Source organism: Carcharodon carcharias, chromosome 6 (genome assembly GCF_017639515.1).
Source record: "Carcharodon carcharias isolate sCarCar2 chromosome 6, sCarCar2.pri, whole genome shotgun sequence".
NCBI lineage: Eukaryota > Metazoa > Chordata > Chondrichthyes > Lamniformes > Lamnidae > Carcharodon > Carcharodon carcharias.
In genome coordinates, this window is record NC_054472.1 from 81,252,542 (window position 1) to 81,267,259 (window position 14,718).

General features: G+C 39.7%; 1 protein-coding gene across 3 annotated transcripts in view; it reads right to left on the reverse strand.

The window, feature by feature from the left end:
- Positions 1 to 14,718, reverse strand: part of terf1 (telomeric repeat binding factor (NIMA-interacting) 1) — a 45,737-nt gene continuing 31,019 nt past the window's right edge. For 2 of the 3 annotated variants that reach the window (XM_041190313.1, XM_041190314.1), the window contains 4 exons: positions 13,542 to 13,607; positions 12,891 to 12,997; positions 9,969 to 10,054; positions 1 to 1,847 (listed from right to left, as the gene is read on the reverse strand). In XM_041190313.1, coding sequence (XP_041046247.1) covers positions 1,671 to 1,847; positions 9,969 to 10,054; positions 12,891 to 12,997; positions 13,542 to 13,607 — 436 coding nt within the window. In that variant the 3' untranslated portion in view covers positions 1 to 1,670. The remainder of the gene's footprint in view (positions 1,848 to 9,968; positions 10,055 to 12,890; positions 12,998 to 13,541; positions 13,608 to 14,718) is intronic. The other variant, XM_041190315.1, reaches the window with a different exon arrangement.

The following is a 14,718-nucleotide window of genomic DNA, read 5'->3' on the forward strand; positions in this document are numbered from 1 at the left end:
TCTGATCTCATGAAAAACATTTATTCACAACATATACAGATACTGGAACTTGACAATGTTGCTACCATTTTATTAAAAAAAACCTCTTCTCCCCCAAAATTTAAAGTACCAGCTTGTAATTCAATAAAAGCTTTGGCAACTTGTCTCAAGTTGCCGCTCTTCAGTTTCCCTCCCTATAGTTAGCACTCCTGCAATTACACAAATAAACACCAGGGTTACACTGTCTTCTTACTGCACATAAAGTACACAATAGATTTACACTGTGCAGCTAAACTGCATCACAATGTGGAATATGCATAAAGTTTGAGAATCATTTTTGAGATTCCAATAAAAATTTTGAGAATCCTAAAAAACCCTGAACTCCCAACATTTCACCTTTCGGCCATTTAGAACTTTTTTTCTACTGACAAGGTTTCTCTTTCAACTAGGGGAAGATTTGAACAGGGTTTGCAGACATTGTCACAGATCACTTTTGATTCATACGACTCTGAAAGAAGCTATCACAACTTTATGGAGTAAAACTGGTCCTGCCAGTTTTTTTTGTCTCATCATTACCAAACTAGGAGCCTGTAAAATTCATCCTAAAGGTTTCTTCCAATAATAGCCATTGAGATTAATGTTTGAACTCTATTCTCCTGGCTTTAAGTTTAACATTTTAATAGGATGTAAGACTGTCAAATTATTTTCATACCCCATTTCACAAAATCAAACAAACAATCACCATTCTCTACTCTGAAGGGGCGACATACGGACTCAAAAAATTAACTCTTGTTTGCCTCTCCACAGATGCTGCCAGGCCTGCTGAGTTTTCCCAGCATTTTGTGTTATTTCAGATTTCCAGCATCCACAGTGTTTTACTTTTATCACTATTCTCTATCTGGTCATCACCGCCAACATGTTCCTTTATACCAATATTACTAAAATGCCATTTTGTTGAGATACTTAGGTAAAATAATTTTTAACATGCCACTCAATTATAACATGGTGTGAACTTTTCATTGCAAATTCTATGCTAAATGACAAACACCAAATAGAATATTCAGCACTTCCCACAAAACAGACCAATAGGCTCTCGTGTAAAAGACTACACTCTTCAGGACCCAGGAGCTGGCTTAGGTCTAAACAGGCTCTCGCATATGCAAATCTTTGATAAATCGCTTCCCATTCCCTAAGCTTGAACATCAAATTCTGGGAAAGATTGAAAAAAAAAGTTATGCCTTGATAATCTCTGCATTACTTTTAAGGAATGCATCATTAAGATACTGGTGGGGCAAAAGTGTAATGTGAAATGGTTGTTGACAAAAGGATAGATTTGGGGACTATCAAAATGTAGCTGCGCATGTCCCCATTCCTCCCTGACTTGGCACATAGAACAGCAAAAGTATGCAATCCTCATATTTCACAAAGCATGCATTTAATTACAAAATGCAAGACACAATTTAGATAAACAGAAGAAACAATGTGTACAAATAAATGCTATATATGAGAAACTTACTAGATGTGTCTGATAACAAGTCTTGCTCAAAGCTCACTGAATAAACATAGATGTTTCAAAGTGATGGATCTGGCAGTTAAGTAAATTGATCTACACGTTGCCATAAAAATGTGAAAAATATTGCCAGTCTATCCCCCTTCATTTATGGTGGTGGCCTTCTGAAATTTTTTATTTCTCAGGTATCATCATCAGAGTTGATCATACAGAGCTTCTTCATGGTTCTCCACCTGTCCTTCAGCATTACACTGGTACGATTGTTGAATTCATAGTGCTCCAGGATCTTGGTCCAGTTTCCAGATCCAAATCTTCGCAATCCTAACTTTAGTTGTGTATCTTCTTCCCATGTCCAGGGCTTTAAAATAAATAAATGTTTATATAAATAGAGTAAAAAATGAGTTGTGGGTCTTTATAAATTGGATAAGTTATAACCGTTCTCTTGTAAAAGTTGGAGGAGTTGTCTGGTACTAGATCATTCACAAGTAAATAAATTATATATTGAAGAATTTTTAAAATTGAGTGTGAGAGAACGTTAACTATACAGGTGCTAGGACATGCCCTATAAAAATTACCTGCATAGCACGGTAAAGCTATCCACACTAAGTATGACAACATTTGCATTTTGTGCTTCACATCTTATTCTCGCCCCTAATTAATTAAGTTTGGTTTGCTTATTTGGAAAAGAGGCTTTGAGATAACAGAAATGAGTATTCAAGACTATGAATGGAGCTGACAAACAAATTGTTTACTGTGGTAAAAAATGAAAATACCAGAACAAATTGACATTGGGAAGTTAGTCATGTGACACACTTTGTTCGGAAAAATTTATGAGAAAAGAATGATCTTTAAAAATTTACAGTCTGTACTGCTGAAACAACTGTCCTCTTGTGCAATGGTATCCCGCATGTGATAAAATTGAATATTATAGAGATCACTTGCAATGATCAGTCATTCGTAATGGCTAAAATCTGCTTTCCGAAACCACACTCCTGACGTTACAATGCAGCACACCCTAATAAAGGAAAAGCGGCATCACAGGTCAGAAGTTGAATAAAAGCAGAAAACTGAAATTTGTGGATAATGTACATTTTGGGGGCTGGAGGGATGTAAACAATGGTGCTTCTCCAAAAGTCAGTCAATTTGGAACAATTGCTCATTTTACATATATACACACAAATAAATAACGTAGACTTGAGCATCGAAGAAGAAACTACCAAAATGTGCAGATGATACAAAAGTACAGTAAACTTTAACTTGTATGCAATTTCAGGTAGACGTAGATGGGGTGGTAATTTGAGCAGGTAAATAGCAGATGAAACTTAAATACGGACCTAAGTATGGGTTGATTCTTTTTTTTTGGGGTGGGTGGAGTCCCGGTAACACATCTACTGGTTCTCCTTTATCAATGCTACAAGTAATATCCTCCAAAAACTCCTTTGTCAAACATGATTTCCCTTTCATAAATCTGTGTTGACTCTGCCCAATTTTACCATTTTTTCCCAAATGTCCAGTTACTGCAGCATCTCCTCTAATAGATTCTAATATTTTTCCTAGTCCTGACACCAAACTAATAGGTTTGTAGTTTTCCATTCTCCCTCTATCTCCCTTCTTAAATATTGGGGTTACATTTGCTACTTTCCAGTCTGCAGGAGCCTTTGAAGAATCTGAAGAATTTTGAAAGATAACCACCAATGCATCCACTGTCTCTAGCCACCTCCTTCAACATTCTGGGATGAAGCTCATCTGGCCCAAGAGGAAACCTAGCCTTAACTATCTATAAGGAGGAATAACAACTTGTGCTTATACGGTGCCTTTAATGTAGTAAAATGCCCTAGAGTATTTCACTGGAGAACTATCAATCAAAATTTGACACAAAGCCACAAGTTATATTAAGGCAGATGGCTGAAAGCTTGGTGGAAGAGGTAGGTTTTAAGGGGCTTCTTGAAAGGAGGAGCAAAACGTAGAAAGGCGGGCAGGATTAGGAAGAGAATGCCAGAGCTTTGAGGCCAGACATCTGAACAATGGCTGCCAATGGTACAGCAATTAAAATGAGGGATGCTCAATTGACCAGAATTGGAGAAGTGCAAATATTTCAGAATTGTAGGGCTACCAGAGGTCACAGAGATAAGCAAGACCGTGGAGGGATTTGTAAATGAGGATGCAAATTTTAGAATTATTACATTGCCAGACTTGTTGCCAAAAAAACTGAAGAGGTAAGAGACAACATAAAACCAAAAGAAAAAGCATACAGAAGTGCAACAAAAAGCACAGATCCTGGCAAATGGGAAAGGTACAAAGAACAGCAAAAGGGTGAAAAAAGACAGTGCGAGCCACAAAAAGGGACGATGAAAAGAATCTTGCAAGGGATGTCAAATTCAACACAAAAGAAATTACAATCACATTAGGAAAAAAAAGAGTGGTCAGAGACCCTTCAAACCTGATAACAGTGACATTGTCAATGAAAATAAGGAAATGACGGACATACTGAACAATTACATTGCTTCAGTATTTACAGTACAGGAAGTGGTCTGTGCATCGAAGCGTACCAAGGGAACTAATACTAAATCAGGGTCAGGGACTCATCCAAATTAATTTAAGCAAAATTCCAGTAATGAAGAAAATATTGGCACTAAGTGTGATAAATCCCCAAGATCAGATGGCCAACTCAGGATTTTAGAGGAAGTAGCTGAGAACATTGCAAATGTCCTAACTATAAAATTCCAAACGTCTCTCAACTCAGCAACTGTTCTTTAGATTGGAAAATTGTATTATGTCGCTAAACTATTTAAGAAAGGGAAGAGAGGAAAACCAGGGAATTATAAACCACTTGGCCTAACATCTGTTGTCAGGAAATTACTGGAGTCTGTAATTAAACTGGTGGCTGAACACCTTGAATATATTCAGCTGATCGGAGACCCAGTGTGGATTTGTAAAAGGGAAAGCATTTCTGATGGATACTCTAATTGGCAGGATATGACTAGTGGTGTCCCGCAAGGATCTTTGTTGGAGCCTCAACTATTCACTGTATTTCTTGACAAATTAAATGATGGGGTAAAAAACTACATAATTAAATTTGCCAATTACACAAAGATAGGTGACATTCTAAGTACAGACACAGTGTCTCAAAACTGGCAACCTTGGGACCAAGTTTTGCTGGATTTTGGATCTTGCCAGTTTTCAGGTTGGGCGGTTGGGGCTGGGTCACATGTGGTTCAAAGGCCGCTTGAGCTCCTGAGCATGAGAAAAGATAGGTGGGTGACACCGACAACTAGTTGGCTTGCTTTTGCACCAATGCAGTACCTATACAAACAGGCAAGTTATTTTACTCATCTAATAATAATTAAGAGTCATGCATGATAGCTTAAAAAATGCCCAGGTTTTGGGCATCGCTGGTTTTTGGATAGCCCGATCTGAGACACTATCTGCAGTGTAGATCGAAGCGTAAAATGACAAAGCGATATTAACAGATTAAATGAAATGAATGGGCAGAACTGTGGCAAATGAGTTTCAACGCAGGCAAATGTGAAGCCTTTGGACCTAAAAGGGATTGAAAAGGATATTTTCGAAATGTTGAAAAGCTAGGAGCAGTGGAGGTCCAAACAGGACTTGGGGGTCCAGACACACAGATCATTAAAATATCACGAACAGGTACAGAAAAGTAATCAAACAGGCTGTTTGAATGTTGGTCTTTATATCAAGAGAGGTAGAACAGAAAGGGTTAAATGTCATGCTTCAGTTATACAAAGCCATGGTTTGACCACACTGGAGCATGGTAAACTTTCTGGAGGGAGTGCAAGATAGAATAACCACAACGATGCCTGCGCTCCAAGGATTAAATTAAATTACACAAACGTGTTGCATTTCATGGGATGATTTTCTTGAAGTTTTCACGATATTAATGGGAACAAACAGGGTAGATAAAGAGAAACTATTTCCACTGGTTAGGGAGTCTAGGACTAGGGGCATGATCTAAAAAATTACAGCCAAGCTTTTTGGGAGCGAGATTAGGAAACACTTCTATACACCAGAGGTGGTAGAAATTTCGACTCCTTTTCCATAAATCAGATCAATTGCTAAATTTAAAACTGAGATTAAGAAGATTTTTATTAACCAAAGGCATTAAGGGATATGGGCCAAAGACAGGAATATGGAGTTAGGTTGCAGATCAGCCATCAAATGGCAGAACAGGCTCAAGGGGCTAAATGGCTATTTTGGTGGTGGAAAGAATATGGGGCTGAAAGCTCAGCTCAGGGACAAATAGGACATTATGGTAAAAGCAAAATACTGCGGATGCTGGAAACATGAAATAAAAACAGAAAATGCTGGAAAAACTCCGGTCTGGCAGCATCTGTGGAGGGAGAAACAGAGTTAACGTTTCGAGTCCATAAGACTCCTCTTTAGAGCAGGACACTATGGAAGCTGGTTCAGCCCCAGCAGTGTCCAGAAAGATGGATGAAGTTTGTGGCGGAGACTAAAGATAATGGCTCTGGATTTCCTAATATTTGACTGTTGAAAATATCTACCTATACAATACTGGATGTTAGGCAAGCAGCATGAAAAATTAGAGGCAGTGAAGGTCACAAGCGAGGTAGTGGTGAGCAGTGCTGTGTGTCATCAATGTACTTGTGGAACTTGATGTTATGGTTTCAGATGATACTGTCGAGGGACAGCACGTAGATGAGGAATAGGAAGGGATCAAGGTGTGATCTGTGCAGGGCTCTAGAGGAAACGTCAGAAATGGGAAGAGGAGCCACTGCTGGTGTTTCTCTGGCTAGGGCTGGATAGATAAGAATAGAACTTGGCAAAGGCAGTCCCAGGCAGCTCAACAATGCAGGAAAGCTGTTGGAAGATGGTGCGGTCAACTGCAGAGGCTGAAGATAGGACAATTAGGGTCAGTTTACCATGGTCAGCCACATATGATGTCATTCACAACTTTAATAAGGCTCATTTCAGTGCAATGTCAAGGGAGGAATTGCAGGATACATGGACACACGAATTCAGGCAACATATTGGAGATGGGCTGGTAGTTTACAAGGGCAGTAGGATCAGAGGCTTGCTTTTTTGAGAAGTGAGGCAGATTTGAAGGGGACAATACCCAGGGTTGAGAATGGCTGAAGCCAAAATGGTCTGCAAATGTTTTGTGATAAGGACACTTTTTATGATCTGTAATAAATGAAAATGCTTCTAGGCCACTTCAAATAGGTGGAATTATGAGACTTCAAGTGGGTAAAAACATTAGTTTTGCCTTTGTTTACCTTCTATCATCATCAAGATTGTGGACAAGTGCATTTGTATCCTGTCACAGTCTGTTTATCCTTTCCCATATTAATATTTTTCACTCTTCCCTTATCTCTACTCTTTGATTTACCATATATTCTCATATTTGATCTCTTGCCCCCATTATTTAGTTTAAAACCCTCTCTACTTCCCTCATCATGCAGCTTGCTAGAACTCTGGTCCCAGCACAATTCAGGTGTAGACAGTCCCAAGGGTTAAACCCTCACTTTCCTCAGTACTGGTGCCAGTGCCCCACGAACCAAAACCCACTTCTCCCACACCAGTCTTTCTGAGCCACGCATTCATCTCGCTAACCTTATTTGCCCTACGTCAATTTGCATGTGCCTCAGGTAATAATCCAGAGATTATCTTTGAGGTTCTGCCTTTTAATTTAGTGCCTTGTCTAGCTTCTCATATTCTCTATGCAGAACCTCCTCCCTAGTTTTACCTATGTCATTGATACCTACATGGACCACGATCACAGGATCCTCCCTCTCCCACTGCAAGTCTCTCTCCAGCCCTGGGCAGATATCCTGAACCCTGGCACCGGGCAGGCAACACAGCCACCTGGACTCATGCTCTCGCCTGCAGAAAACAGCATCCATCCCTCTGATTAAGCTGTCTTCTATCACAACCACATTCCTCTTTGCTACCCTCACTTGAATGGCATCTTTCACCATGGTGCCATGGTCAGTCCACTCATCCACCTTGCAGTCCTTCTCCTCATCTACACAGGTAGCAAGCACCTTGTACCTGTTGGACAAAGTCAGGGGCTGAAGCTCCTCCATCACTAGATACTGATTTCCCTTACTTGCCTGACTCAGTCACATCCTCCTGTCCCTGACCATTGACTAACTCTAAAATTCTGCCTAACTTAAGGGAAGTGACTGCCTCCTGGGATAAAGTGTCCAGGTAACTCTCCCTCTCCTTGATGCCCTGCAGTGCCCACAACTCAGACTCCAGCTCAGCAACTCGGAGCAGAAGTTGCCTGAGTTGCAGACACTTTCTGCAGATATGGTTGTCTGGGGTTGCAGTGCATTCCACAGGTTTCCACATGCTGCAGTCATGGCACACCACCAGTCCTGTCATTTCTGTCCAACCTCATTTATTTAATTAGTCAATTAGTTGACAATTTACACAGATAAAGTAATAGAAAGTTTCACTCATCTGGCTTGGAGACAAGGAAGAAAACTAACTAACAATTGGAGGCTGGAAACAAAGTAGAAAAAAAGAGCACCTCTCTCCTCCTCTGTCCCTAATTTCTACCTGAATCAAATTCACTCAATCTACATCTCACTCAGGTGTAGTCTCGTGTGCGTGCTCTGCTTTCCATGTCCAAGTTTAAACTCTTCTTGCTTTTAAAGTCTCTCTGCTTTTACACAAACTGTTGCAGCTAGCTGGATTCAAACCCTAGTTCCAGAGATAAAACAATAGTGTGCTAAACTAGTGCAGCAGGAGTTCTCCTCATTTATTCCCCTTTTTAAACAGGAAATGTGGTTCTCAATTATTGTATCTTTGTCTGGATCTCTACTGGTACTCAGGAAGGTTTCACTTTATCCTGGAGACTCCAACAGCAGCAGTGATATAGAAAGCACTTTTTTTGTCCACATCTTTGTAATGAACAGTTTCCATAAATTATTTTTTACAGCTAGGTGGATGTTAGGTGTGACAGTCAGAGAGGGGAACAAATGCAAACAAACATATAATTTGGCTAATTTGGCAAAATACCACTGTTGCTTAATACGAGGGAGATAAGATTGTAGTTTTTTTCACAAGCCTTTCAAATCTCATTTGTGGCTGTATTAATAAGGAAGGTGTCATGCAGAGGATTGGTGCATATCTGCACCAGGAAGAAGTGGAATAGACAGAAGAAACGAGAGTCATCTCTAAACCACAATCATGAGCATTCTAACCAGCAGTTCAATATATCATTAGAAAAAGTTTTAACATTCAGCTTGCCTGCTCTTTGCCCTAACTACTGTTGGGGGAATCACAGAACACAAATAGGAATATCAAGCACATCCAAAATCAAACCCCCAAAAAAATCAAAATATTGTGAATGTTTGGACCAAAATGATACACTTAGCAACTACAGAAATACATCACAACCGGAGACTTATGATGATTTTTATTTATTCACAGGATATGGGCATCACAGGCTAGGGCAACACTTGTTGCCCATCCCCAATTGTCCTTCAGAAGTTGATGGTGATACACCTACTTGAACTGCTGCAGTCCATGTGGTATAGGTACACTCTCAGTGTGGTTAGGAAAGGAGTTTCAGGATTTTGACCCAGTGATAGCGAAGGAACGGCAATATAGTTTCAAGTCGGGATGGTGTATGGCTTGAAGGGGAACTAACAGGTGGTGGTGTTTCCATACATCTGCTGCCCTTGTCCTTCTAGATGGTAGTCAAGGGCTTGGAAAGTCTTATCAAAGGAGCCTTGGTGAGTTGCTGCAGGGCACATTGCTGCCACTGTACATCGGTGGTAGAGTGAGTGGATGTTTAAGGTGGTGGATGGGTGCCAATCAAGTGGGCTACTTTGTCCTGGATGGAGTCAAGCTTCTGGTATGTTTTTGGAGCTGCTCTCATCCAGGCAACTGGAGTATTCCATCACAGTCCTGACTAGTGCCTTATAGATGGTGAACAAGCTTTGGGGGAGTCATGAAGTGAGTCACACACCGCAGAATTCCCAGCCTCTCTTCTAGTCACAATATTTATACGGTTGGTCCAGTTCAGGTTCTGGTCAAAGCTAACCCCAAGATGTTGGACAGTGCAGGATTCAGCGATGGAAAATATCACTGAATGTCAAGGGTAGGTGGTTAGATTCTCTCTTGTTGGTGATGGTCATTGCCTGGTATGTGTGGCGCTAATGTTACTTGCCACTTATCAGCCCAAGCCTGAATGTTCCAGGTCTTGCTCCATATGGACACTGCTGGCTTCAGTATCTGAGCAGTCATGAATGGTGCAATTATGGAGAAAATATGAGGAAAAGAAATGAAAGCCTAATGTACACCCTATAACCACACCCCAGAGGATTGGTAAATGAGAGAAAAATCTGTATATTGAAAAAATGATCAAATAATCAGCAATCTTCTACACTGTCATTAAAAAATTGGCTTGGAAAGAAGCTTGTTTCTTTTTAACTTCAACAACATAACCTTTCAGTTCACAATTTTCCCTTTATCAAGTGCTTACTCTTTTCTTCCTCGGCACTTCTGAACTAACTGATGTGTTTTGTTTTTTACTTTCCACCAGATGTCCATTACTTGCGATTTTCTTCTCTGTAAAAAAAATTGAACGGACAATATTTGTACAGCTGCAAAAGCCTTTATCTTCCTCCAGATTATCCCAGTGGGTCTAAACGTTGCCAATTCTAACATTAGCATCCAAGTTTCTAAATGGAACTGGGCTTTTAAATACAATGTCTCAACACTGTTGTGGCTTGGCCAGCTACACACATACCAACAATTTGCACTTTCAAACAAGGCCTTGTTTAACACTTACTATTTTTGCCCTATTTCAGTGTTCCAACATCCTACTTCATTTCCAAAGTGACAAGATGGGAAAGTCAGCTGAGCCCAGATCCTTGTCAGTGCTATTTGATTTTGACTGAACACTTCAGGAGTGGGGTGAAGAAGGTGGATGCAAGTGAACGTGCTCCAACTTTCTCTCGGAGGTGCATACCTTCTGCTCTCTCACGTTTCCAGTGGCATGACAGAAATCAAGAGCTTTCAGCATGGGGAATTATGGATACAAAGCTGTTTCTTACACCCAACTGCATAGTGCATTAGCTCCTAAAAATACTCTTGAAACAAGTCTGATTGGAGCTTACGTTACTGAATTCAACTTTTAAAGGTAGGCTTGTGGTTCGAAAGAGAAATTCTATTTTTTTTAAAGTCTTAAACAGAAATGGGATGAAAACTCAACTCACCAAAATAACATATCTTATACTTTATCGTGTAACTTTATTTAAAAAAAAATTCCATTAATTCATGTTCATGGATCAACAGGCACATCGTTTAGACAGACAGAATCTGACAACAACCTGTATTTATATTGTGCCTTAATATAATATAAACATCCTAAGCAGCTTCACAGGGTTGTTATAAAGCAAAATCAGGCACTGAATCACAAAAGGAGATCTTAGGGCAGATGATAGTTTTAAGGAGTATCTTAGAGGAAAGAGAGTTAGAGAGGTTTGGGAGTGGAATTCCAGAGTTTAGGGCCTAGGAGGCTGAAGGCACAACCACCATTAGCGAAGTGATTAAAACTGGGATGCATAAGAGGTCCAAATTAGAAGAATGCATATATCACAAAGAGTTGTGGGGCTGGGGGAGATTATAGAGATAGGGAGAGGCAAGGCTGTGGAAGGATCTGAAAAGAAAGATGAGACTTTTAAAATCAAGACATTGTTTAACTGGGAGCCAATATAAGTCAGCCAACATGGGGTGATGGGCAAATGGGACTTGGTGTGGATTAGGCCAGGGCAATGGGACTTTGGATGCCCTCAAGTTTACAGAAGATAGATTGTGGGAGGCCAGCCAAGAATATATTGGAATAGCCACATCTGGAGGTAAAAAAAGGCACTGATGAAAATTTCATTGGCAAATGAGTCTGAGGTAGGGGCAGAGTTGGGCAATGTTGCCGAGGGGGAATAGGCCGTATTAGTGATAGCACAGCTATGTAATCGCAAGCTGATTGCAGGGTTAAACATGACACCAAGATTGCAAACCGTTTGATTCAGGCCCATAACAGTTGCCAGGAGAGTATAGGGTCGTGGCAAGGGAAGAGAATGATTTCGGTATTCCCAATATTTAAGTTGCAAGAAATTTCTATTCACCCGGTACTGAATGCTGGACAAATAGTCTGACAACTTATAGTGGAGTCATACAGACTTGAAATGTTAACTCTGTTTCTCTGTCCTCAGGTGCTGCCAGACCTGCTAAGTTTTTCCAGCATTTTCTGTTTTTATTATAGTGGAGGGGTCACTCAAAATATAAGGCAACAGTGTTTTAGTGTTTAATTATTTGAAGTTGGGAAATTTGATGTGCTCGGAGGAAAAAGCAAGGGACTGGGACAAATTGGGTAGCTCTTCCAAAGAAGACATGATGGGTCTGTTAGCCTCCTTTTGTGCTGTATGATTCTATACTTGCAGGCCCTTGCCGGTGCCATGCGATTGTGCAGCTGGAACACATCACAAGTGGCATGCTTTCCATTCAAGATGATGTCAGCCTTGGCTCAGTGACAGCACTTACCTCTAAGCAGACAGCTGTGGGTTCAAGCACCACTTCAGAGAAATAATCTAGGCCAACACATCAGTGTAGTACTGAGGGAGTGCTGCATGCCATGAGATGTTAAACCCAAGGCCTTCATCTGCCCTTTCATGTGTATGTAAAAGATCCTCATGGCACTTTTCAAAAATGTAGGAGAGTCCTCCACCTGGCCTAGCCAACATTTATTCCTCAATCAACGCCACCAATACAGATGTCTTGTCCTTTATCTTATTGATATTTACAGCATCTTGAGGTCATGGAAGTGTGATAGGAATGCAAGCACCTTTGTATTTCTTTCTTTATTGACCTTTTATACAGGGCCACATCCAAAACATCCTCAGGAAATCTATTAGAAATCTAATAATCTTCTAATTTCAATCATGCACTGCTGTCAGTTGACAAACGACCAGTAAAGAATTTCCCACAGGGAGAGTGAATAAAATAAAACAGTAGAACTAATTGTTCTATCTTAATAGGACTCTTACAAGTTGGGAAAACCTATTTGCTGACACTTCAATTATTTTTTCCATACAGCATATGAAGGAGGGAACATACTGATTTTCAGCTCAGTCAATAATTCACACCAGGCAGATCAAACACATATTTCAAGTCATGAAGCAGTAAATCCACTTAGAACGACAGGTGCAGGGAAGGTTAGCTGGCCACAATTAAGAGTACCACTGCAGCAAATTACTTTAGTTTCTGTCGACCTAGACCTTGTCTGTTGTTCAGATTGGAAGGCTACAATACAATTAACTATTAAATGCTTGTATTTAGACTAATCAATACCAATTATTGAATCAGTTATTTTATTTTACCAATCATTACCTTCTGATATACCTACTTTTCACAGTTGACCTTTTTCTTTTTCCTGCAAAATCTTTGACTGTTTCAGACTTTATCGGTTTCCAAACTTGATGCTCAATAGAACTGTAAAGCTGCCTTTTAGATCTGCAAGAAAATGTATTTCACTTCATAATTTTGGCAGAATAATACTTATACTTACTAACATTTATAGAGGGAAGTATTTAAAACAGGAAATCATCTATAACTAAAAGGTAACAATTTAATTTTCAGATTTACAAGCCTCTACATAAACCTCTGTATTTATCCACTTTGTAGAATTGATGGGATATTTGGTGCACAAAAGCACAATTTAGTATTTATAATCACAAGATAATTGGACTTTTAGCATTGAGTGGCAACTGCAAATAAAATCTGGATGGTTAGAGTAATATCGTAGATTTCTCTATTCTACAACAGTGGGAAAAAATAAAATACAAACACTCAATTTTAATGTTCATTCTCTTTTAAAGCTTGTTCTAATATCAGGAAGTTTAGAATATATCCAGACAGTAATTTTGAAGCTCTTATTTCAGTCATGTCATTAGCATTTTAAAAAATACATCTTACTTCTGTAATAATAGTTCCCAAATTCAAAAACCACAAAACAGAAAGAACAACAGGCAATCAGAACTGTACAAGCATAACACACCTTTGTGCACTTGTTTTTATGTTATTCAACTCTGCATCTGCTTCTCCACTTGATGAATCTCCACTGCTAAAAACAAAAAGGACAGATTTTCTCACACCTCCAAACAAGTTGTAAACATAAGGAGCAGAAATTACCATTTCAGACAAAAGCAATGTTTTCCAGCTCAAGTAATATTCACTACTGTGGCAGTACTAAACTCTTGTTCAAAACAAGTTTTATAATAAATGGCAAAATAGTGCCGCAATGATCAATGCAATGCACTACTGGAAATGATGTGTCAGATGTCAAACATTTTCAGAAAGTTAGCTTCTGAGATCACAGAAATTTTAAGTTATTTCCATTGGAGTGGGTGTGTGCCCCGTGTGCATGGGACCAGCAGGAGGAGCATGCAAGTACCTTAAATTTATCAATTGAAAGATTAAACCCACATTTTTGAAGTAGGGGAACATTCACTATGGAATGGGAACCTAACAGAAGGAAACAGGGCACAACATGTACTTCATCCAAGCTCTTTTGGTTTTATAGAAGTGACCAATCATTTCGGTTAGAGGCACCTGCAATAAGAGATCAATAGAATACAAGGAAGAATATATGCATCCTCCAGAATAGCACTAAGCAACAGAGGCCTCTTCAAATATCTATTCATGCTGCTTCAGGAAAGCCAACAGGAAAAGCAATTGCAAGTTAGAGTCAATTTTACTGTCTTGGTAAATTGTTCTGAGATGAGGAGCAATTATCAAATAAAATGTGTTAAGCAATGAGTCCCCAGTTCAGCCCTCCCTGCACTGGCACACCATAGTGTTTCCTCTCCCAGTGGTATGATGTGATACCCCTGGGATGGTTCTCCAGTGCTGGTAGATGTCCAATAATTCTCTGCTTCAGCTTTCGCGGACCCCAATATTGCCAGACTCTGGAATTTATTGCCATAATTCTGTCAGGTGCCATGAATTATAGGAGTTTGTGGAACTAGGGTTGGGCAAGCTCAAGGAAGGAATTAAAGGTGACGATGAAGATTTTAAACTACCAGCATTGAGTGAAAGGGACGATGGGTGAATGGAGTCTACTGTAGGACAAGATCCGTGCAGCAGAGTTTTGGTCAAGTTAGTGTTGATACATAGACAGATGGAAGAGATGCAAGGAAAGTATTGAAGCAATTAAGACTGAAATTATGTGGGTT